The sequence below is a fragment of the Megascapheus bottae genome, chromosome 17 (genome assembly GCF_031878675.1).
Source record: "Megascapheus bottae isolate mThoBot1 chromosome 17, mThoBot2.hap1, whole genome shotgun sequence".
NCBI classification, from domain to species: domain Eukaryota; kingdom Metazoa; phylum Chordata; class Mammalia; order Rodentia; family Geomyidae; genus Megascapheus; species Megascapheus bottae.
In genome coordinates this window covers 24,139,730-24,161,634 of record NC_143525.1, presented here as the reverse complement: position 1 = coordinate 24,161,634, position 21,905 = coordinate 24,139,730, and the positions used below count along the sequence as shown (strand labels likewise).

Genomic DNA, 21,905 nt, shown 5'->3' with positions numbered 1-21,905 from the left:
GAATCCAAAGTGTAATTTAAAGCTGACTTGTGGGCCAGGAGTTTGGCCTAGTGGTAGAGTGCTTGCCTAGCATGCACGAAGACCCAGGTTTGATTCCTCAGTACCACATACAGAGAAAAAAGCTGGAAGTGGTGCTGTGGCTCAAATGGTAGATTGCTAACCTTGAGAAAGCCCAAGGACAGTGAGTGCTCAGAACCCGAGTTCAAGCCCTAGGATTAGCAAAAAACAAAACAAAACAAAAACAAAAAAAACAACCTGACTTGTGCTGGGCTCTGTGGCTCACACCTATAATCCTGGCTACTCAGGAAGCTGAGATCTGAGAATTACTGTTCAAAACCATCCCAGATGGTAAATCCGTGAGACTCTTATCTCCAATTAATCAACAAGAATCAGAAGTGGAGTTGTGGTTCAAATAGTAATGCTCCAGAAATAAACTAAGGATCAGTGCTCAGGCCCTGAGTTCAAGCCCCAGTCAAAGCACCAAAGACAACAACAAAAATGCTGACTAAATTTTGAGAGGTGAGAGGGGAGGGGTGAAGGAGTGTGCCTGGTCTCCTGGGGAAGGTGCTAGAAAATGGGGACCCTCCTTTAGGTGCCTGCATATAGGGGACTCATTGGCAATTATCCCCCAAGTCTCCCAAAGGAGCTCTCTCTGCCTTAGAACCTTGAGGCCTTCCACCCTCTTCAAGGTGGAAGGGCACAGGTGGGGTCTCTGACTGAGGGGGAGCCCCCAAAGGGGAGGGCCTTGTAGCTGGATGTCTTGGGGCAGTCCTAGAAGGCCTCTGCTGACCACTTGGCTTCCTGGTGTGACTCCCAGCCAAGCTCAGGGCTAAGTCACCTGCCCTGCCCCAGAGCTCCGCACCCCAACTCCCTCCAACCCCAGCTCCTCCACTTCACGGTGATTACAGTCATTAGTATAATGGACCTCATCATTTGAGTTACCCACTTTGTGCTTTTGCTGACATTAACACACCTCACCATTTCTCTGACAATTGGACAACCCCACCTGGCGCGCTCTCTCTCTAAGATCTGCCACCTCTCCGGGAATCTCATCCCCAATTTAACCACTCTGGGCCTGGCGTGGGACCAGAAGCCATTTCTATCCCAAAGGCCCATTTCCAGGCAGGCCCTGGGACCTGGATCTGCACTTTCTAGCAAGTAGGGCCATGAGAAGACTTCCTTTCAGGAGAGGGTGGGGAGGCGGGAGACTTGTAGCCAAGCATCTGAACCTGGTCCTGTGGCCTCCGCCTTGTGGCCTGCCTTCTCTTCTCCCTCCTCCTCCTCCTCTTTTTCCTCCCCCCCTCCTCCTCTCCTTCTCCTCCTCCTCCTCCTTTTCTTCTTCTCCTTCTCCTTCTTCTTCTTCTTCCTCTTTTGCCAGTCCTGGGGCTTGAACTCAGGGCCTAGGCACTGTTCTTGAGCTTTCTCAAGGCTAGAGCTTTACCACTTGAGCTACAGCACCTTCCAGCCTTTTCTGTGTATGTGGTACTGAGGAATCAAACCCAGAGCTTTGTGAATAGGTGAACAGGGCTTTGTGAATAGAGTGCTATTCAAGCACTCTACCACTAAGCCACACTCCTGGCCCTCTTCCTCTTCTTTCTATTCCTCTTTATTTCCCTTCTCTTCTCCCTCTTTTTCTTCCCCTTCATGTTCTCCCTCCTTTTCTCCCTCATTCTCCTTCTCTTCCCCTCCTCGTCTTCCTCCCCCTTCCTCTTCCCCATCCTCTTTGTGGGAGAGGAGAGCTTTGCAGAACCAGGCTGAGCTCAAGTTTTCCCACTGTTGGTTCAGCTGGTGAAGGTCATGGCTCTGGGGCTTTCCTCTGTCCCAGGGCTGAGTTCCTTTCCCAACCTTTCTGTGGGTGGGGGGGCTGAATGCCAAAGCAGGGACAGACTGAATCCAGACAGCAGTGACCTTGGTGCCCTTTCCCCACTAGGGCCTGCAATGAGGGAGGGTGGGGAGCAAGAGGGTGAACCACTAGCCTAGGTCATGCCACACACACTCCAGGAGACCTAAAATAAGTCAGCCCAGCTCTGGGAGACCCTCCCTTAGCCCTTCCACTCCACCCAGAACTGCCGCAGCCCCACATCCAGACACTTGGGACTTTGGCTATTTCTCAGTGGACACAGGGTAGACAGATGAGCTCTGCTGGAGTTGAGGCAGCCTAACTTCCTGCTCTTAGCCTCTGGAAGGCCCCTCTCTGGAGGCCAGAGCTATGTCCCCCAAATGCCAAGGGCATCATGAACAGCCCAGCTGTCTCTTTAAGGAGAGGCTCCCCCTCCAGAGGCCCAGTGAGGGATTAGAGCCTTAGAGGAGCTTAAAGCAGTGAGGGAGGGGGCAAATGAGGTCAGTCTTCAGAGCCCAGATGCCTAGGCATTCACTGGTTTCTCTGGCCGGTGCTGGGTCCTGTGGTGGAGGCTGTGTAACATAAATAACCCTTGGGGCTGGGGCTGTGGGCTGTCACCCCTCTACTCAGAACTGAGTCCACAGAGGGGCAGAAATGGAGCAGATGACCAAGGTTCGGCTTCTCTCCATGCTGCCCTGAGGCCTTTCCTATCAACAGCCTCTTTGTAGAGAAGTTCCCAGGATTGCCCGGGTGCCCAGGAAATCAGTGGAAAAGAGCAGAGGCATGTGGAGAGAGAAAAACCTCAATTCCTTGTGTTCAGTGTTTGTAGCTCTCGCCAGTGTTGGGGTCTGGGTGTAATCTCCCGCCTCCAGGGGCTCTTTCTTTGTTCTAGAAGAGGTCTTCCTTGGACCTTTCTGGGGTCCCATGGTACAGCAAGTACTGAAAGTGACCATAAAAAAAAAAAAACCCATGCAAAGCTGGGCTCGGTGGCTCACACCTATAATTCTAGCTACTCAGGAGGCTGAAATCTGAGGATCACAATTCAAAGCCAGTCCAGACAGAAAAGTCTATGAGCCTCTTTTCTCCAATTAACCACAAAAGTAGAGCTGGTAGGACACAAGCCTTGAACACAAAAGCTCAGGGACAGTGCCCAGGACCTAAATTCAAGCCCCAGGTCTAGCACCAAAAGAAGAAGGAGGCGAAGGAGAAGAAGAAGAGGAAGGAGAATAAGGAGGAGGAAGAGGAGGAGAAGGAGGAGGAGGAGGGGGAGGAGAAGGAGAAGGAGAAGGAGAAGAAGAAGAAGAAGAAGAAGAAGAAGAAGAAGAAGAAGAAGAAGAAGAAGAAAAGGAGGAGGAAAGGAGGAGGAAAGAGGAGGAGCAGGAAGAGGATGAGGAGGAAGTGGAAGAGGAGAAGGTTGTTTTGGCATTTGAAAGGCTCAGCAAATATCAGTGTTCAGCAATCCTGAGAAGGTGAAGGTACCCAACAGCTGCCCCCAAGCCATTCCTGACCTGGGATGTAAAAACCACCACTGTAACAAAGGAAGGAAGTCCAGCCTTGTATCAAACTCAGAGCCCAAGTGTGCAGCTGCCTCCTAGCATCTGACTGGCACCCTTGTTCTAGCCACGCTGACCTCATGGGCTGTGTCCCAGCCTGGCCCGTTGCCCCTAGCCTTACCAGCTCATCGATCCCTGAGAAGGTGTGGTTTGCGTTGTCCAAGGAATAAATCAGCTGGGACATCCCATCGTTGGTCTCACTGTTTCCATAGAAACCGACGCCCACTGCAGCACTACAAGAAAGACCCCAAACAACAGTCAAAGGTGACACCCAGAGAATGGGTCTTGAAAAATAAACAGTGAACACATAAAAACAAATGGACAGGTGCAGATAGATGCTCATACCTATAATCTCAGCTACTTGGGAGGCTGAGAGCAGGAGAAGTATGGTTCAAGGCTAGCCTGACCAGGAAGCTTTCAAGACTCTATCTCAACCAGTTAAAAAAAAAAAAAGGCATCATGGTACACCCTTGTCATTTCAGCAATGAGGCATGGCTAGAAGGATTACTGTCCAGGCTAGACTCAACTTGATCACTTAAGAGAAAGTCCCTGAGTACAACCTCAGTACATGCCTATCCCCTCCAAGAAAAAAGAAAAAAGCGTTCTAGGCACTCATTTCCTTTCTAATGCTTAGATGCATTGCAAGAGTATATCTCAAACAATGGACAGCCGGGCAAGCTGGCACATGCCAGTCATTTAACTACTGGGGAAGTAGACTGTGGTCCAGGCTGGTTGGGGCAAAAAAAAGTCTTATTTGAAAAATAACAAAAGTGAGCCAGGTCCAGGTGCTTCATGTCTGGTATCTTATCTTATGCAAGGGGCTGAGATATGAAGATCCTGGTTTGAAACTTGAGGGGCCAGTCAAACCTGAGAGATTGTGATCTCCAATTAGGCAGCAAAAGGCAGGAAGTGGGGGTGTAGCTCAAGTGGTAGAGCACTAGCCTTGAGCAAAAAAGCCAAGTAAGAGTGCAAATCCTTGAGTTCAAGCTCCAGTACTGGTGTACACACACACACACACACACACACACAAACATGGAAAGAAAGATAATGAGCCAGGTGCCACTGGCGCATGCCCATAATCCTTGATAGTCAGGAGGCTGAGATCTAAGGAGCATGATATGAAGCCAGCCCAGGTAGGAAAGTCACCATGAGACTCATCTCCAATAAACCACTCAGAAAAAGTCAGAGGTGGTGTTGTGGCTCAAGTGATAGAGAGTTCTAGTCTTGAGTACAAAGAGGCTCAGGGATAGAGCCTAGCCTCCGAGTTCAAGCCCCAGCATGGGCAAAAAAAGAAAAGGAAAGCAAAAGAAAGATAAAGCAAAAAAGCTAGAGCCCTTTTTAATTTACTCGCTTAGCTCTTGAAAGACGTCCTGGTGGCTCCCACATTTTGGCAACTGTGAGTGAAAGCTACTATGAACACCCAGAGAAGGCCTTGTTGGGACTCTAAGGGGAGTTTGCAGTCTAGGACTGGAAGTTCAGGGCCACCCAAAGTCACCCAGCAGAGGCCAACTCATCCTGGCACACTGGATCTAAGCACATTCCATTAGGCCCGGAAGAAAAGCTGTCCAATGGCTCATGCTTGTAATCCTAGTTACTCAGGAGGCTGAGATCTGAGGATCAGATTTCAAAGACAGCTCAGACTGGGAAAGTCTAGGAGACTATTATCTCCAATTAACCACAAAAAATTGGAAATGAGCTGTGGTACATAAAAGGTTCAGGGATAGTGCCCTAGGGCTGGCACAAAAAGAAATACAAAAGGAAAAGGAGAAATGGTCCAAGCTGTGCTTCTGAAGGATGGGAGCCTAGGACCAACCCTGGGGGATTGTGCTACATTGAGTCTGGTGGGGTCTAAGAACCCCACCACAGCCCCCAACTCTGCACCAGTGGACTCTGCCGAGGTCCTAGGCCTAGTGCCAACCACTGGTCTCTCCTGACACTCCAGTGTGGGGGAGGGGGTTACTACCCTGGAAACTGATTCCCCCACTAATGTGATCCAGTCTTGCTCCCCACTGACTTTAGTGTACACAGACAGCCCCAAGATTCCTTCATAGAAACAGTCAAGCCCAGTCTTCTCTCCTTGAGTTGTATTCATTTTTTTTCAGTGTTAGCCAAAAGTGGACTTGAAAGCTACCTCTATGAAATTTCATCTGGTTGCTTTTAGTCCAACATTCCAACCTAAATGAATGATTTCAAGTCTTCACTCTGTGATCGATCACATTCCATCTGACTGACACCTTTTTTTTTTTTTTAACCAGTCGTGGGGCTTGTACTCAGGGCCTGTGCACTGTTCTTGGGCTTTCTCAAGGCTAGAGCTCTACAGCTTGAGCCACAGCACCACTTCTGGCTTTTTTTCTACGTTATATGGTACCAAGAAATTGAACCTGGGTCTTTGTGCATGCTAGGCAAGCACTCTACCCCTAGGCCAAACTCCCAGCCCCCCCTCCCCCACACCTCTTGAGATCCCAACAAGGCTGATTGATTAGCCTGTAGAGCTTTTCTTGTTCAAAATACTACTTTGGGGAGGGGAGGAAAGAGGAATGCACACATGCCTACAATATGCTTAGATCTTTATTTTTCTTTTTCTTCTTCTTCTTCTTTTGGTCTGGAGCTTGAACTTGGGGCCCAGGAGCTGTCCCTGAGCCTCTTTGTGCTTTAGGCTAGCACTCTACCACTTGAGCCACAATGCCACTTCTGGCTTTTTCTAAGTAGTTCATTGGAGATGAGTCTCATGGATGTTTCTACTTGAGCTGGCTTTGAACTATGGTCTTCAGATATAGTTCTGGTCCTGCAGAGGACCAGAGGAGAAATAAAGGGTTCCATTCACAGGGTAGCCTCACCCAGTGGCACACTGGGTGGGGGTGGGGATTCACTAGGCTTCTGGGAAAGCCTCTGAGATAGAGACAGGAACAAGAAAAGATACAACTCCTGGTAAGAGCTGGCATGCGTGAAGACACTGGCACTGTCCAGGTAGAATAGGCCACATAGCTCAGGCTCCTTTCTCACCCAGCAAAAATCAAAGAGCCACACTAGAGGCACTAAAAGGTATTGATCTCCCGAGAAAACAATTGATCTGGGCTGAAGTCAGATGCTGCCTCTTACCTCACAGACCCAGGGCGGCAGTGTGACCTGAGAACCTGGATGTCTACTTTCCAGGAATGCTGCCTGCTCCACTCAGGGAATGACCCAGGTAGCTCTGGGCATGGCCCTGCATGGGGATGGGAGTTAGATGACACTCTGCCCCCCCCCATTGCCCCACCAGGGATCTGATTGCTGATATTTGGCAAGAAAAGAGACAGTATTCTTGATGTGGGGGGGGTGCTGTAAGCTTGCTCAGCCAGGGTGGCAGGAGCCGGGTCAGGAACAGGTGGCCATATAGCTGATGAACCACTTGGGCTTGGAGGGTGAAGGAGGGTGGGTGTCATCACCACAGATGAGCCAAGAAAACCACAGACAGCCCAGGCCCAGGCAGGCCCCGGGATACTCACCAGCAGAAGAGCCCGGCCACCACGGCCGTCCAGGTGACGCAGCAGGAGCCACGCTGCTTGCTCTGCACCTCTTGGTCTCGCTGGCAGCAGCAGGTACATACCAGGTAAGTGGCAAGGAAGGCGAGGTTCAGCCCTAAGCCCACAATAGCCAGCAGCCCCAGGAACAACAGAGACTGGAAGAGGGAAGGGCTGGGTCAGTTCTTGTCCTTGGCAGTGTGTGTGTGTGTGTGTGTGTGTGTGTGTGTGTGTGTGTATGTGTGTGTGTGTGTGTAGGGGGGAGGCCTGGCAGTAAAAGCAGGGTAGATGAGGTGGGTCGCCATCTCTAGGACCAGTCTCAGTCTGAACACAGAGAGCTGGTACTTGGGCACAATGGAGTGCACCAGAGAATGAGTGGGTGGGCTCAGGGGTCGTGAGGGGGCTGCAGAGGCAGGAAAGCTGTGTATGTGACTGGCTCAGACTTCCAGCTTGTACACTTGTACACCAGGAAGAAGATACAGATCAGGCCCAGGCTGAGGCTAAGGACCTAAAGGACCTAAACCAGAACCAATCTTTCTCTCTTAGCTCCCCCCACCCCCTCCCTGGCTCGCATTCTACCATTTGAGCCACACCTTTACTTCTGGCTTTTTTTTTTTTTTTAAACTGGTTAAATGATGATAAGAATCTTCAAGGCTTTCAGATTTGTCTACCCCAGGGGCTGGCTTCCATCCAGGATCCTCAGATCTCCGCCTCCTGAGTAGCTAGGATTACAGCTATGAGTCACCAGCACCTGGCTAAGGATAAAATTTGAGACTAGCTGGTGAACTAGAGTAAGAGTCATACAATTTGCTATGCAGCCCCAGGAGACAGACAAGAAGAAGCTGTGGAGGACTAGAGCATCCAGGGACCTCAGGAGAAGATGGAGCTAGTATGGGGTGGCCTGTGACTGAGACAGGACAAGGAAAGGATGCTGGCACATCAGCTGCCTCACCATGCCAGACCATCTTATACCAAATGTGCCCCTTTTGGGTACAGGCCTATCCAGATTCCCAAGAGGCCAGCTTTGGGGGTGGGGGGAAGAGAAGGACCCCACAAGGATGGTTGGCCCAGGTGCCAAGCAGAGCAGCTAAGCCAGGATCCTGAGGGGACCAGAGAGGCCTCCTGGGGCCTCTGAGTGTCTCACAGTCTTGTACTGTGAGAAGCTGTGGTTTGTCCAGAGGCCCGGTGCTCTCCTCGAGATAATCTCTTGATTCAGCCAGATGGACACCAGATGGCCCCTGGGGTTAGTGGCCAGCAGCCAGGGCTAGACCTGAGCTGCTAGTACTCTGTGATTCCTCAGACCCCTAGAGGTTCCCCGTCCAGAATGCTCCGTGCACGGGCTGAGAGAGCCTGTGTGTGGGAATCTGTAGGACGGGGTGGACATGAGTCGGGCGGGGGTGGGGAGAGGGGAAGCCACGGGACCATAGTGACCTAAAGGGAGCAGGCTATGTGCCCAGACATGCAGGGAGATGGCCTGAGGCGAGTGACTGTGGTCTGACATCTCTGCCACTCTCTAGGTAGGTAGAGCATAGTGGTGTGGACCTTTGTGCCCCCACCTGTCCCTTCCCAGTGCCCCCCCCACACAACATCCCTGGCAGTGTAACCCTGTGAGGACCCAGGAGGGACACTAGGCCTCAATGGGTTCCTCTGACAGTTGTCCTGGATGGACAGGCTTCTTAGTGTCAGGGACAGCTGGCAGAAGTGGTGAGGACAGCCAAAGAGGGCAGGTGGGTCAGTGCATTGTGGGGTAGCAGATGGATGTGACTTAGTCCAGGCTTTACCTTCCCTGTCTGTTCAAGAACTTGCTCCCTCCTAGGAAAGCAGAGTCTCTGCATCCCAGAACAGGGCCTCTGCAGTCCTCACAGTGTGACAGGGGTTGGGGCTCACACTCCCTTTTCCTGGATCACCGGTCAGCCTACTTGTCTTCCTGTACTGTGAGAGAACCCAGGTAGTTCCTGCCTGATGATCTGTGCCTGCCATCCCAGCACTCAGGAGGCTGAGAAAGGAGGATTGCAAGTTCAAGGTTAGTCTGTCTACTTAGCAACACTCTGTCTCAAAAAAAATAAATAAAATAAGCCAGGTGCCAGTGGCTCATACCTAGACATCTTAGCTACTCAGGAGTCTGAGATCTGAGGATCACAGTTCAAAGCCAGTCTGGGCAGGCAAGTCCTTGAGACTCTTATTTCCAATTAACCAATAAAAAGGCTGGAAGTAGAGCTGTGGCTCAAGAGGCAGAGCACCAGCTTTGAGCAAAAAAGCCAAGGGTAAGTGTAAAGCTCTGAGTTCTAGCCCTAGTGCATGTGCACGCATATGCTTGTATGCACAAACACATGCGTACATACAAATACACACACAGACACATGCGCACACACATCTACATGGTAACAAAGCCAGACCCGGATAGCTCATATCTGTAATTTTAGGAGACTGAAATCTAAAAGATTATGGGCCGCAAAGTTCACTAGACTCCATTCCCCAAATGACCAGCAAAAATCCAGGCTTGCAGGCATGTAATCAAGTGGTAGAGTATCAGGCAAACAAACTCAAGGCCCTGAGTTCAAGCCCCTGCATTGCCAAAACAACAACAAAAAGGTAAGAAAACAGTAGGCAGACATTCCTTGTAGACCAGCTGACAAGATCCAGAGTTTTAGACCTTTCCTGTTACTCTTCCAGTTTCCCCTAGTTCTACTCTGTCTCTTTGTTCATAAGACAAAACAACCACAAAAACATGGTTTTAACCATGTATCCCCACCTGGCCAGTCCTCTTCCTCCTCTGCCCTGGACTTCAGTGGCCTGGGGCCTCTCCAAGCTGGGCAGCTGGTCTCAGTTAGGTCACTGATAGCAGCGCAGGCAGGAAGGCCAGGCCTGAGAAACCATTTTTTGTTGTTGTTAATTTGTTTGCCTTGGGGAGTCTCAGCCCCCATGGAAAGCCACGGGGAGCCCAGGGCTGGAGTAGGAAGCTAGAGGTTTGTGGAGCAAGGTCAGAGGGGTGGGGGGATGAGTGGGGAAGGAAAGGAGATGAAAGAGGAAGGGGAGAGGGGAGGAGAGTGGTGAGAGCCACACCAATCAGCAACCTTGATGTCATTGGCTGCTCCCCAATAAGCAATTATTTCCTGCCCCTAATTAACACTCAAGTCCCAGAGCACAAAGAGAGGGAGGAGCAGGGGAGGGAAGGGGAGGAGGAGGAGGAGGAGGAGAGAGAAAAGCCTGGCTGTGAGGAACACATCCCTTCAGCCTCCAGCGTCCAGAGCTTGTGGTTGGTCATTTGGTAACAGTGAACCCTTGGTAGGAAGCACCATCCAGGACCCAAACTGGGGCATTGTGACTTCTGTGGCTGGAGTCCAGGGGGGTTCAGCATGGATAGAAATGGGGGGTGGAGGGCTGAGGCTGAAGTTGGGGAGCCCAGAACACCCAGTTGACCCACCAGGCATGATAGTCTAATGACTGTGACTCAATCTGGAGCTGGATGGATGGGGCTTCCTCTGGACCTCAGGTCTTTTTCTACATGCCCCTCTGCCTGTTCTTTCCTCCTCAGACCTAACCCCTACCCCACTGAGGCTAGGCACCCTCTTTTCTGCCCCTCTTTGGGTGTGAGGACAGATCCTTGGGGTGTCTATGAACTGAATCCCCTCAAAGAAGCACCGGAATCCATCAATCCTATTATATATGGTAAGACCTCCTTTTTTTTGGGGGGGGTGCTGGACTAGGGTTTGAACTCAGGGCCTGGGCGCATCATCTCATCTCTCAGCTTTTTTTTTTTTTTGCTCAAGGCTATAGTTCTACCATTTGAGCCACAGAGCCACTCCCAGCTTTTTGGTGGTTAGAGATAAGAGTCTCTCTCATGGGCTGGGAATGTGGCTTAGTGGTAGAGTGCTTGCCTAGCATGCAAGAAGCCCTGGGTTTGATTCCTCAGTACCACATAAACAGAAAAAGCCAGAGCTGGTGCTGTGGCTCACGTAGTAGAGTGCTAGCCTTGAGCAAAAGAAGTCCAGGGACAGTGGCCAGGCTCTGAGTTCAAGGCCCAGGATTGGCAAGAAAGAATCTCACATTTTCCTGCTCAGGCTGCAATTGATCTGTGATCCTCAGATTTCTGCCTCCCAAGTAGCTAGGATTACAAACATGAGCCACTAGCATCTGGCAAGACATTCTTTCTACCTCAAAACTCAATCCCTGAGAACAGCTGGCCAGCTGAGGACAGGGAGAGAGGAACAGAAAGCCATTTCCTGTCTGCTAGCTCATAGCCCTCCCTTGGGGCCCTTTGAAACAGGCACCATTTTTGTTTGGCGGAGGTGACAAGATTGGGTTGTTTCTCCCTCCAGACAGCACACCTGGAAGCCTGCAGCTAGGCACCTATCCAGGCTTCATCCTTGCTCCCTCTTCCAGCCTCTAATGGCCTCCAAGGCAACCTCTGCTTCAGCCTGGGGACTCAGGCTCCAGTTCACTGAGGAAAAGGGGTCGGGGGCAACTGCCATCAGAGAACTTGGGGGAGAGGAAGGGAGTTTCACTGGGCCTAAACATCCCAGAGAGTGAGGGGCCTTGCCTTCTCAGTGAAATTCTAGGATGCAAACTAGGTTAGGTTCTTCAAGCTCAGGAAGGCTCTGGTAACTGGCAAAACGGTGAAGGGCTCTTCCCTGTCTGCTCTGCTCTTTCTAAGGCTCCATCTGCCTTACAGATCTCACACACAACCTGGCCACTCTCCATGCCTGCTGGAGACTTGGAGCTGCCTTTTCCAAACACGCACACACATTTGTCTACAAACCTGCCTGTTTGTGTGTGTGCTGGTTCTGGAGTTTGAACTCAGGGCTTGGTCACTGCCCCTGAACTTTTTTGCTCAAGGCTAATACTCTCCTACTTGAGCCACTTCCAGTTTTTTGGTGGTTAATTGGAGATAAAGCATCTCACAGATTTTCCCACCTGGGCTGGCTTCAAACTATGATCCTCAGATCTCAGCTCCTCAGCAGCTAGGATTACAGGTGGGAGCCACAAGCAATGGCTGGTTTAGACATTTGAGGCATGACCTGCAGCTCTTTCCTTCACCCCTATAGGCTATGGTGCTGAGACACAAGTAACTTCAAGGCCACTGGTCTAGGTTCATGTTACCTGGTCCTGTGATGTGCTAAAGGAGTCTCTGCACTAAGCATGTTATGTGGAATGTGTCATTTCCTACTTACAGATGAGGAGAGTAAGTCTAAGGGAGGTTAAGACACCCACTCATGGTCACACGGGAATAGGAATTCCTGTTCCAATGACTTGGCTACTGCTTTCAGGGGCGGGACCCAGAAACTCCCCAGTGGCCACTCCCCCAGGCCCTGGATCCCTGGTTATCATGTCACCTGGGACCTCACATGGTGCTGGGCTAAAATCAAGTTTGTAGCAGACTGAGGTGACAGCAGGTGTCCAACTCAGGTTGTGAACTGCCCAGCTGCTGATGCTGGTAGTGACTGGCTGCTACTCAGAAGGGGAAGAGACACCCATGGTCAGCCAACAGGAGAACTGACCAAATTAGGAGTGGCCTTCAATAACAGCCAAAGCCAGACTGTCATTACCTCCCATTCAGTGCTCAGTCTTTACCCAGGATGGTATAGGGGTGGGGGCCTGGGCTGGAGGAGAAGGGTGGGGGCTCTGAGTGGATCCCTCTGGTTCAGCTGCCACTTGCCTGTGGGACAGGCTCAAGCCCTAAAGCCACAGCTGCTGGCAAGACAGGTGCCATGTGAAGGCAAGGGGGGGGGACCCACTTGGATAAGAGGTGGGGGTCAGATTCTCTCCAGTAGAGATAAAGATATGGCTGGGATCCAGGGTGTGGGTCTGGGGCAAACCCCAACAACACAGCTGTCTGAAGTCACATCCGCCTGGCTGCATGCACTAGCTGGGAGCGGAAGGTTCCCTGGGGGCAATCCCAGACAGACAGCTCCCAGTTCCTCCTCAGGAGGGACAGGCCCAGATAAATACTGATCTAAAGGAGCCAGACCTGCCCATGGAGCTGCCTCCTGGTTCTAGTGTCCCCCTCTCCACGAAGGTCAGGCACCAACTGCAGGGCCCTAAAGGCAGCAGAAGTTATTATTAGACTCTGGGTCACTGTCACTTGGGCAATGCATACTCTACCCAATCAGGATCCCGAGTCCCAAAGGAGGAAGGTCTGAAGAGGAAGAGGGGAGCTGGTGACTCCCCCACAGCCTTCACAGAGGCCTCACTCAGCCTGCTTCATCCTTGGGATGGGGAGATTGTGCCTTGCCACTGAATCAGGCAAAGGCCACTGGGGTCAAAGTCCTCCAACGGGCACTGAACACATCAGCTCCTCTTCGACTCAAGGGAGGGGGACTCAGATGCCCAAGTGCAGACAGGCTTGACCATTCCTGAGACTGGCCAAGAGACTGCAAGTGTCTGGAAGGGACATTAGAGGCTGGTCTTGTCCACTGGGTTGGAAGTCTATAGACGATGGACAGACTAAAGTGCAAGGATGAGGAGAGTGGCCAAGGGGGTCCCCCTCCCCACTCCAATTTCAAGACCCAGCAGGTACTGGAGAGGTGGGAAGAGGGACAGGGGTGGACAGCCCCAGCCCAAGGAAGGACAAAGGGAGGAGACTGGTTATGAGCCAAGGGGGAGATCAGGATGGTGGTATGAAAAGGGAGGACGCCAGCCCATTTCCCGGAAACGAACACTCGGGGCTGGGGGCTCTCCCCGCGCGCAGAAAGAGATGTCACCCACGGGTGCCTGTCCCGGCTTGGCAGATGGGACCGGGCCTCGGTCTTGGCAGGGCTGGGCGGAGGGGAGGCTGCGGACTCTGGAGACTCAAGTCACTTTTGCTAAACCTCTGGCTCCAAGTCTCCGAGAGTCTGGTGAGAAGCTGGGGTGCCTGTGGACGTCTTGACACCCGCTAGATGTACCCCGACCCTGGCGCCCCACCCCCACGCCGCCGCGCCCTGCCCCTCGGCGCCGGTGCGGGTCCCAGCCTCTGCGTCCGGCCTCTCCTCCCCAACTCCGGCTTCTTCGTCGGATCTTTCCGGGTTTCACGGAATCCGGAAAGCCCCGGCCTGGAGGGGTCCGGGTCCAAATGTCCCGGGGTGGAGTGGTGAAAGGAGAGAGGGGCGCTGTGGCCGGCGGGACGAGGGTCGCTGGGGCGGCGAAGGGACCGGGCACGCGGGCTCACCTCCTGGTAACTCGGGTCGCCGGGACGGAAGGTGCTGTCCACCGGCTGTAGGTGCAGGCCGAGGTGCGGGACACTGTGCAGCCACACCACCCACCAGGGCGCGATGTACTCCACGCGCGCCGCCGGCATGGCTGGTCCCGAGGGCCGCCCGTCTGCGCGCCCGCTCGCCGCCGCGGCTGGCCGGCTGGCTCCGAGGCTGCCACGGCCCGGGACGCACGCTGGCCCAGCCCTGCCAGCTCCTCCCCTGCCCCACGTCCCTCAGCGGGTCCTCCCCTTCATTGGCCCGCCCCAGGTCCGACCCCGCCCCTGGCTCCTCCCCTTCTCCACCCGGCCCAATCAAAGCCCCCTCGTAGTCCCGGTGTGTGCGGGGCGGGCCCAGACTTAATGACTTACTACAAAGTGAAGTCAGAGTAATCAAAACGTCTATCAGTGTACTAGCATGTCGGGAGGCCCGAGTCGGGAGGCTTGCTTGGTCAAGCCAGTATCCTCCCTGGCTCGAACCCAGGGCTGTTCACAGGCCAGCACTCTATATTCCCAGTTCCTGCTTTTTTTTTTTTTTTTTGGCTTGAGACAGGAGTTATGTGGCCTCCCTACTTGAAATCCTCCCACCTCTGCTTCCCAAATGCTGGGACTACAGGCGTGCACCACAAGACCTGGCTAAATTCATAATAGATGCCCCAAATGGAAAATCTAGTAGAGAAGGCAAAGTTGACTTTTATTATGCAGTATATTAATTACAAGCATCCCAGTGTTAAGAGCTAGAGCCACATCAGGTTCCTAAGTTCAGTGTCCTAGCTGATGCCAGTGTAGCCACCAACCCAAGCTAATCTATATGCCCTTGTTTCCTTTCTGATTTTCCTCAAGGGGGTTTAGGACAGGCCCTGTGGGGACTTGCAAAGGGACAGTGGAGTCTGGACCAGACTACTAGCTGAACTGGAAGATCAGGCCTTAACTGAAATGTACTGGGGCAGGGTACTGTGCAGTCTGATCAGATGAGGAACTCTATGGGGAGGTCAGGGTGCATGGGTGGAGTTCCTCTGGAATTTCCCCAGCAGTGGGGGCAGTGGCAGCAAGACATTGGCCAATGAAGAGGTAAGGGTACTTGGGGTTGCTTTCCTGGAACTAGGTGGCAAAGGAGGTAATGGGAAGGTCTTCAAAAGTCTACACTGTCAAGGATTTCTCAAGTCAGAGCTGGGACCAGAGCAGAGATTTTTTTCAAGTGTCATCTGTTCCTTCATTCTCGCCCAGCCTCTCCTCCTCATCTTCCCCAAGTTTAGTTCACTTTCATCAATCTCCAGTGTGCTCCACGGTTGTACTTTCTCCCCTTTCTGAGTTCTGTACTCTCCCCAAGATATCCACGTGACTACACCATAAGTTTCGTCAGAAACTACAAAAACAAGTCTTTTGTCTCCACACTTGGAGTTCACCTAAGTATGTGGATTATATAAATATAAAGCCTTTTTCTTTCCTAAGAGTCTCATTGTACCTAGAATCCTGTGTAATTTGTCATATCCCAGAACATTTTAGAGCTTCCACTGTCAAGACAAAACACGGGCCCCTTGTCTTAGGTTAATATGATTTGTTCTAGTTTCATCCATTTCCCTGCAAATGACATTATTCTAATGGCTGTGTACAATTCTACCGCGTATAAGTACATTTTTTGGGATCTACTCATCTGGTATGGGCCATCTGGGTTGTTTCCATGTCTTGGCTATTGTGAATAGTATGGCAATGAACATGGATATGCAGGTGTCCTCATCATATCCTGGCTCACAGGGAAGATGTATAGTTTGAGAAACTTCCACACTGATCAGAGTGGTTATACTAGTTTACATTACCACCAACAGAGCAGTAAGGTTCCATTTTTGTATTCACTCAACAGTGAACCCCTCCAGCCCTTTTGACAGTAAGAACTTAAGATGGGGAGGGAAAAGGAAGCTGGTGAGGTAAGCAGATCATGCCCATCAACAGGCCAAGTGAGGGGCTGGGTCATTGCTAGTTCCCTGCCCTTGTGGGGAATAACTGACCTGGCTAGAATTGGAGGGGCCACCAGGCCACTAGCAAAGGAAAGGCTTAGGTTGCTGCTCATCCTCTCCCCACTACTCCATTCTGGATTGCAGAAGCCCTGGGTTTCCATTTCTCCCAAGAGATAAGTCACAACTGATAGACACAGTCTCCCTTAGGAGAGAAAATGGGCAAGAAACCACCGTTCCTAAAAAGGAGACAGCAGCAGAGTGGGCCACACGTGGTACAGAGGAGCCCAGAGCTATAGAAAGGCAGAGCCACAGCTAGGAAAACTTGCTGAGTTAGTTTGCAGCTGGGAGTCAGGGTTCTAGCTGCTTCTACGAAAGCCAGATGACCGCTAAGTGAGCCCGGGAAGCAGAAGCTCACAAGGAAACCAACCTCCCAGGGACCAGGAGTTTGAAACAAACTGTGGCTCATACATTACCATTTACCTGGGGAACAGACCTTGGGTGCTCACTAGAACTCAGTTATCAGTACCTACATTCTCAAAGCCATTCTACTCAACAAGCTGAGATCTGAGGACTGCAATTCAGTTAGCCAGGGCAGTAGCCTATGAAACTCCTATCTCTAATCACCCACCACAAGACTGGAAGGGAAGTATGGCTCAAATGGTAGAGTGCCAGCATTGAGTACAAAAGGTCAGGGACAGCATGAACCCAACAAATTCCAAAACCATCCCATTCAAGTATAATCTTTGGGGTTAGCCCTGACCAGCGGTGCCTGGCACATGCAGGGTGGGTTACAAATGGTGCATGAAAAGGTGACGTCTCTGGACCAGGCAGCCAGAAAATCCTACAGGGTTTGTCTCTTAGGAGCTGAGACATACCTGTGGACAACATGCTAGGGACTAAAGGACCGAAGCTGTTAACTCCCTCCCTAGGGAGTCCTATTTAAGAACACTATATCCCAGTCTATGAACATCTGTAAGCTGCTGGTTTGCCATCCTCTCCTGGGGTAAACAAAACCTATTCCTTCTCACACACTCAGCTGGTCATACAAATTGACCTCTCTTCCTTATAACCCTGCTTGGTGACTGGCAGAGACAAACCAAGTCCAGTGTATCACACTTTTTGGCAGTATTAGGGCTTGAATTCAGGACCGACATTTGCTAGGCAGACCATCACTTGAACTCTACCTTCAGCCCCATTTTAGATAAGGTCCCTGGGCCAGCCAGGACAGTAAACTACCTCTGGCTTCCCAAGATGCTGGGATTACAAGGGTGCACACCATACTTCTTCAAACAGAGAAGGGGACCAGAAGTTTGGCCTAGTGGTAGAGTGCTTGCCTAGCATGCACAGACTTGGGTTCAATGTCTTGGTACCACATACATAGAAAAACACCGGAAGTGGTGATATGGCTTAAGTGGCAGAGCACTAACCTTGAGAAAGCCCAAGGACAGTGCTCAGGCCCTGAGTTCAAGCAGAGAAGGGGAAGAGGGACCATCTACACTATAGTTAACTATGAACCACTCTCTAGTTACTTGTAGTGTGGTGCCACCTCGTGGCTGGCCTCAACAACACTGACAGTACCAGCCAAGGCTCAAAACCTAATTTTATAAGCAAACCAATGTAGACATTAAGCGAACTACCAAGTTGCCCTGATCAGGACTGGCTGGCCCTTCCATGTCCACCTCGGCCTTGGGGACATTGGAACAACTGGCCTTTACCATCTCCACCTCCACAGGAGGGGATTCCCACTACCTTTGAAGCCCAGCTGTGATCTGGCAGGAAGGAATCAGGTCCCTGCCCTACACTGTCCAGTGGCTGGCCCCACTTCCCATTGTTTCTCCCCCCACATCTAAATGTCTTTTCATCTGCCACACTAGTAAACTTCCTGCCACCCGGCACCCAAGGCCAGGATGACTTCGTTTGCAGTTACTTACTGCCCCCCCGAATTCTCATTGGAATAGTCTAGTCTCAGGTGTATGGAAGCATCTGTTCCCACTACAGCCTCCCTTCAAATACTTATCTTCCAACCTGGACTGAGAAGACCCGCTTTACTTCTGCACTAAGACCCCAGTCCAAATTCCAGGAGCAAAACTTCCTCCATCTCCAAAGACAAAGGACACTTAGGACTGACTTTTCAAGATTTTAATGTACAGTTCCAATCTGTGTCTGGTTCATTTTAACTCCTTGACGGCCAAACCTAGAGGGGCAGAGAAACAAAAACAAATGCTTTACTTAAGTTTAAACATCTTTCAGAGTACTGGGGTTTTGAACTTGGCCTTGAGCTTAAGAGTAGGCACTTAAACCTGTGGGCTGCTCCCCCATTTCTGAGGATCATGCAAGACAGGACTAGAGGGCAGCACTGGGCTTCACCCCACCAATGTGCCTGAGCCTATCTCCGGTGCCCTTACCTGGAGGCAGGGACTGCTTCAGTTTCTCGGCCTTCTCCTTGTCTGTGATAACCAGGGTGTACAGGTATCTGCTGCAGCGGACCTTGAATTTCACATTGTCTTTGTTTTTCTTGATCTTGACAGCTGTGAGAACAGAGCAGTTAGGAATGCTACAGAAGCAGTTTCCCATACCTTACACATGAGTGTCCACATGACCACACTGTGGTCCTGTGATCATGGACAGAGCTGTCCATGGGCCCCCACCTCCCCACACTGCTTCTTTGTCTCCCAAGTCAGAAATCCACATTTCCTGTCAATACAGGAAGTTACTTAAATCTTAACTCACATGCACTTAGAATAGACATTTGTCATGTTGATTATCATCACTATAGAACATTCTGTTAATTCCTTCAAGAGCTTCCCAACACTCCATTCCTGAACATTGCACGGTGGCCTTAGGAATTCCCTCCTTCTGGAGGCCCCAACCTATTAAGGCTTAGTATGCAAGGAGCCCTCCCCTAACCTCAGACACAACTTGCTTCCTGCCTTCCTCACTGCTTCTGATTCTCTAGGTGTCAAAGCTCAGATAAGGATGAGCCAAGCACACCTCAAACCCAGCAGTGCAGTCTCAACTGTAAGCAGAGCATGATCTGTTCGGCAGGCACTAAGCCGCTGTCATCCATCACCGGCAGCAAAGCAGGCTGCTGGCAGACAACTTTTCTGGAGTGAGCTGGCCATTTCATGTGTGTGTGTCAAGTACCATGTTCCAATTACCTTCAAAGCCACTAGCACTCACAACAAGTTACTGCTACAGAGTGAGGTGCTGAGCGCCAAACCCAAGCACTAAAAAGACACATACATGGCCTCTGTCTCCCAGAGGCAACTTAAGATAATGAGTAGTCTCAACCCACTTAAGCTTGCACATGAAGCGGAGGCTCATGGGCTGTTGCAGGTGCCCTGCTGCATTTCTGTGTATACACTCTGCACTAGGCTTGAATGCAGGGCCTCTCCCTCTCACAAGCAAGAAAGTGTTTTTGTTGGTTATTGATCCTTCAGAATGCAGTTGGCTGAGTAGTTTAGGATTATAAGTATACTCCAACAGTGACTCGGTGCAGAGCCACTTTTTTTTGTTTTGCCAGTCCTGGGCTTGAGCTCAGGGCCTGAGCACTGTCCTTGGACTTTCTCAAGGCTAGAGCTCTACCACTTGAGCCTCAGCACCACTTCCAGCTTTTTTTTTTGTATGTATGTGGTACCAAGGAATCGAACCCGGGTCTTTTGTGCATGCTAGGCAAGCACTTTAACCACTAGGAAAACTCCCAGCCCAACTTGGTGCAGACCCATTATTTTTAATAATCAAAAAACCTGGCTATTCATACCTATTCGGTACCTTAGGTACACTGTATTGCTATAGGAAGCTATAATTTTGGGGGGGTGGGGGGGTGCGGGAGGGCGGGGACTGGGAAACTTGGGTCTTTATCCTTAGGAAGCACTCTTCCATTTGGGCCTCTAGTCCTTTCTGCTCTGCTCATTTTCAACTTGGTCACCCTGAACTCCACCCTCCAATTTATCCTGTCGGCTGTAGCTGGGGTGACCAGCCTCAAACCATTTCTAAAGCATTATGCTTCAAAAAGGCAAGGATGGGACTGGGAGTTTGGCCTAGTGGTAGAGTGCTTGCCCAGCATGCATGAAGACCCAGGTTCAATTCCTTGGTACCACATACATAGAAAAAAGCTGGAAGTGGTGCTGAGGCTCAAGTGGTAGAGCTCTGGCTTTGAGAAAGTCCAAGGACAGTGCCCATGCCCTGAGCTCAAGCACCACCACTGGCAAAAAAAAAAAAAAAAAGGCAAGGATGGTAAACTTTAATCACAATTGAGACTGGAAGAAAACCTCAAGCTTATTCCTAACAACCAATGAATACCTTACATTCAAGGATCTGTGACTCTACCCCTTATCAGTCAGCCCTATCCCCTAAATATTTCTTAACCAGTGAAGGACCTTAAAGAGTAATTGTGAAAGCTGGACTGGTTCAGGTGACTAGAGTCAGAAAGAAAGCCACTCTAATGACAGTCTCTTTACAGCCAGCCTCTTTACTAACACCCTTCCCCTGCTGTTCCCCACGTCCCCGACCCCACACTGTGCTACCAGTTCACATAGCACAGTGGACTCAAAGGCACTCTTTGGTGGGGGGTATGCCTAAGTATAAAGTGTCCCCTACCCACCTCTCTCTGGTTGTTACTGCCCCATGGAATAGAGGGTCAACCTGAATACCACAGCCCAACGTTGTTTTACCTCCATGAACTAGGTAGGTCTTCACGGGGCTCAAATAACACAACATTTACAAGTCCAAGATCTATTATCCACAGCTCCCTTTATTTACAAGGTAGAGAATACAGCTGGATGGTAGGCCACTTAAGATCACAGCACCCAACTAACTTGTATGCTGTTAACCCTGTCCCTGAATGGTAATGGCTCAAATGGTGGACCACTCAGCAAAGCCCCGAGTTCAAACCTCGGTGCTGCCCTAAACAAAACTTCCTAGCCACAGAACGCATGGTTTCATGCCCGTAACCCCAGCACTCGGAAAGAAGTGTAAAGATTGGAAATTGCAGGCCCGCCTGGGCCCGTCTCGACAGAGCTCCACAAAAGTCCTAAAAGGTGCCGTGTCCAGAATATATAGAACAAAGCCCCACGACGCTCACGGTCGATAAGGACGGGGGCCCCACAGGCTCTCCACGCCTCGGCTTGGTCCGCTGGGAGCAGAATTGACAGGCGGGCCCGCGCTCCCGGCCTGACGCGCGGGGCCCAGACCCTCGCCCCGCTGGGCCCGCGCCCGCCATCACTTACACTTGGCATCCTTCCGCCTGGCCGTGAGCAGAAAGTCTTTGATCTCCTCGATTTTGCGAGGCTGCAACGTTAAAGGAAGTGGGGTCAATGACGGCGGCCGGCTCTCCCGCTGCGGCCGCGGCAGGACCCTTCCCACCCTCGCCCCGCGGGGTCCGCGCCCCCGGGAGCGCCCACTCCCACCCCCGGCAGGGCTCCGGGCCAGGGCCCGACTCACCATGGCGACGGGCGGCGCGGGCCTGAACCTGCGGAGAACAGTGCTCGGCGTGAAGAGCGCGGAACGCACCCTTGCTCTCCTCCTTCCTCCCAAACCCGCGGGGCGCCGCACCCCCGCCCTTCTCCCCGCACCTCGAGGCGAGCCCGGGACCCCCAGACCCCACCCGGCCGAGGATTGCCCTGGATTGGCCCCTCATACCCCGTACCAGCACAGACACTCGCAGCGAGCAGCCGGGGCCAAAGACACCGGAAGAGAACGAGACTTCCGCTTCCGGGTAGTTAAACCCTCCCGGCGGAGGAACTGGACACTGTACAGTGTCCGCGAAGGGCCAAAAATCATGCGCGCGTTTGGTTTTTCCCTCTTCCCCCCCCCCCCCTTTTTCAGCAGCCCTGCCCCTTTCTGGTCAGTATTAGTAATTGCAGCTCCGCCAAGCACTGTAACCTGGGC

General features: G+C 51.6%; 2 protein-coding genes across 2 annotated transcripts in view; both read right to left on the bottom strand.

Moving 5' to 3' along the window:
• The window catches only part of Ttyh2 (tweety family member 2), a 35,633-nt gene extending 21,430 nt beyond the window's left edge, over window positions 1–14,203 (bottom strand). Inside the window, exons 1-3 of the mRNA XM_090350215.1 lie at window positions 14,041–14,203; window positions 6,879–7,051; window positions 3,515–3,626 (exon numbers count right to left, since the gene is read on the bottom strand). Coding sequence (XP_090206341.1) covers window positions 3,515–3,626; window positions 6,879–7,051; window positions 14,041–14,169 — 414 coding nt within the window. The 5' untranslated portion in view covers window positions 14,170–14,203. The remainder of the gene's footprint in view (window positions 1–3,514; window positions 3,627–6,878; window positions 7,052–14,040) is intronic.
• Window positions 14,204–18,140: 3,937 nt separating this feature from the next.
• On the bottom strand, window positions 18,141–21,797 carry Rpl38 (ribosomal protein L38). Its single transcript, XM_090351498.1, has 5 exons — window positions 21,664–21,797; window positions 21,459–21,486; window positions 21,245–21,305; window positions 18,422–18,544; window positions 18,141–18,210 (listed from the first exon to the last, which is right to left on the bottom strand). The coding sequence occupies exons 1-5, from the start codon at window positions 21,795–21,797 to the stop codon at window positions 18,185–18,187; spliced, it is 372 nt and encodes a 123-aa protein (XP_090207624.1). The 3' UTR covers window positions 18,141–18,184.
• Between the last annotated feature and the right edge of the window lie 108 nt (window positions 21,798–21,905).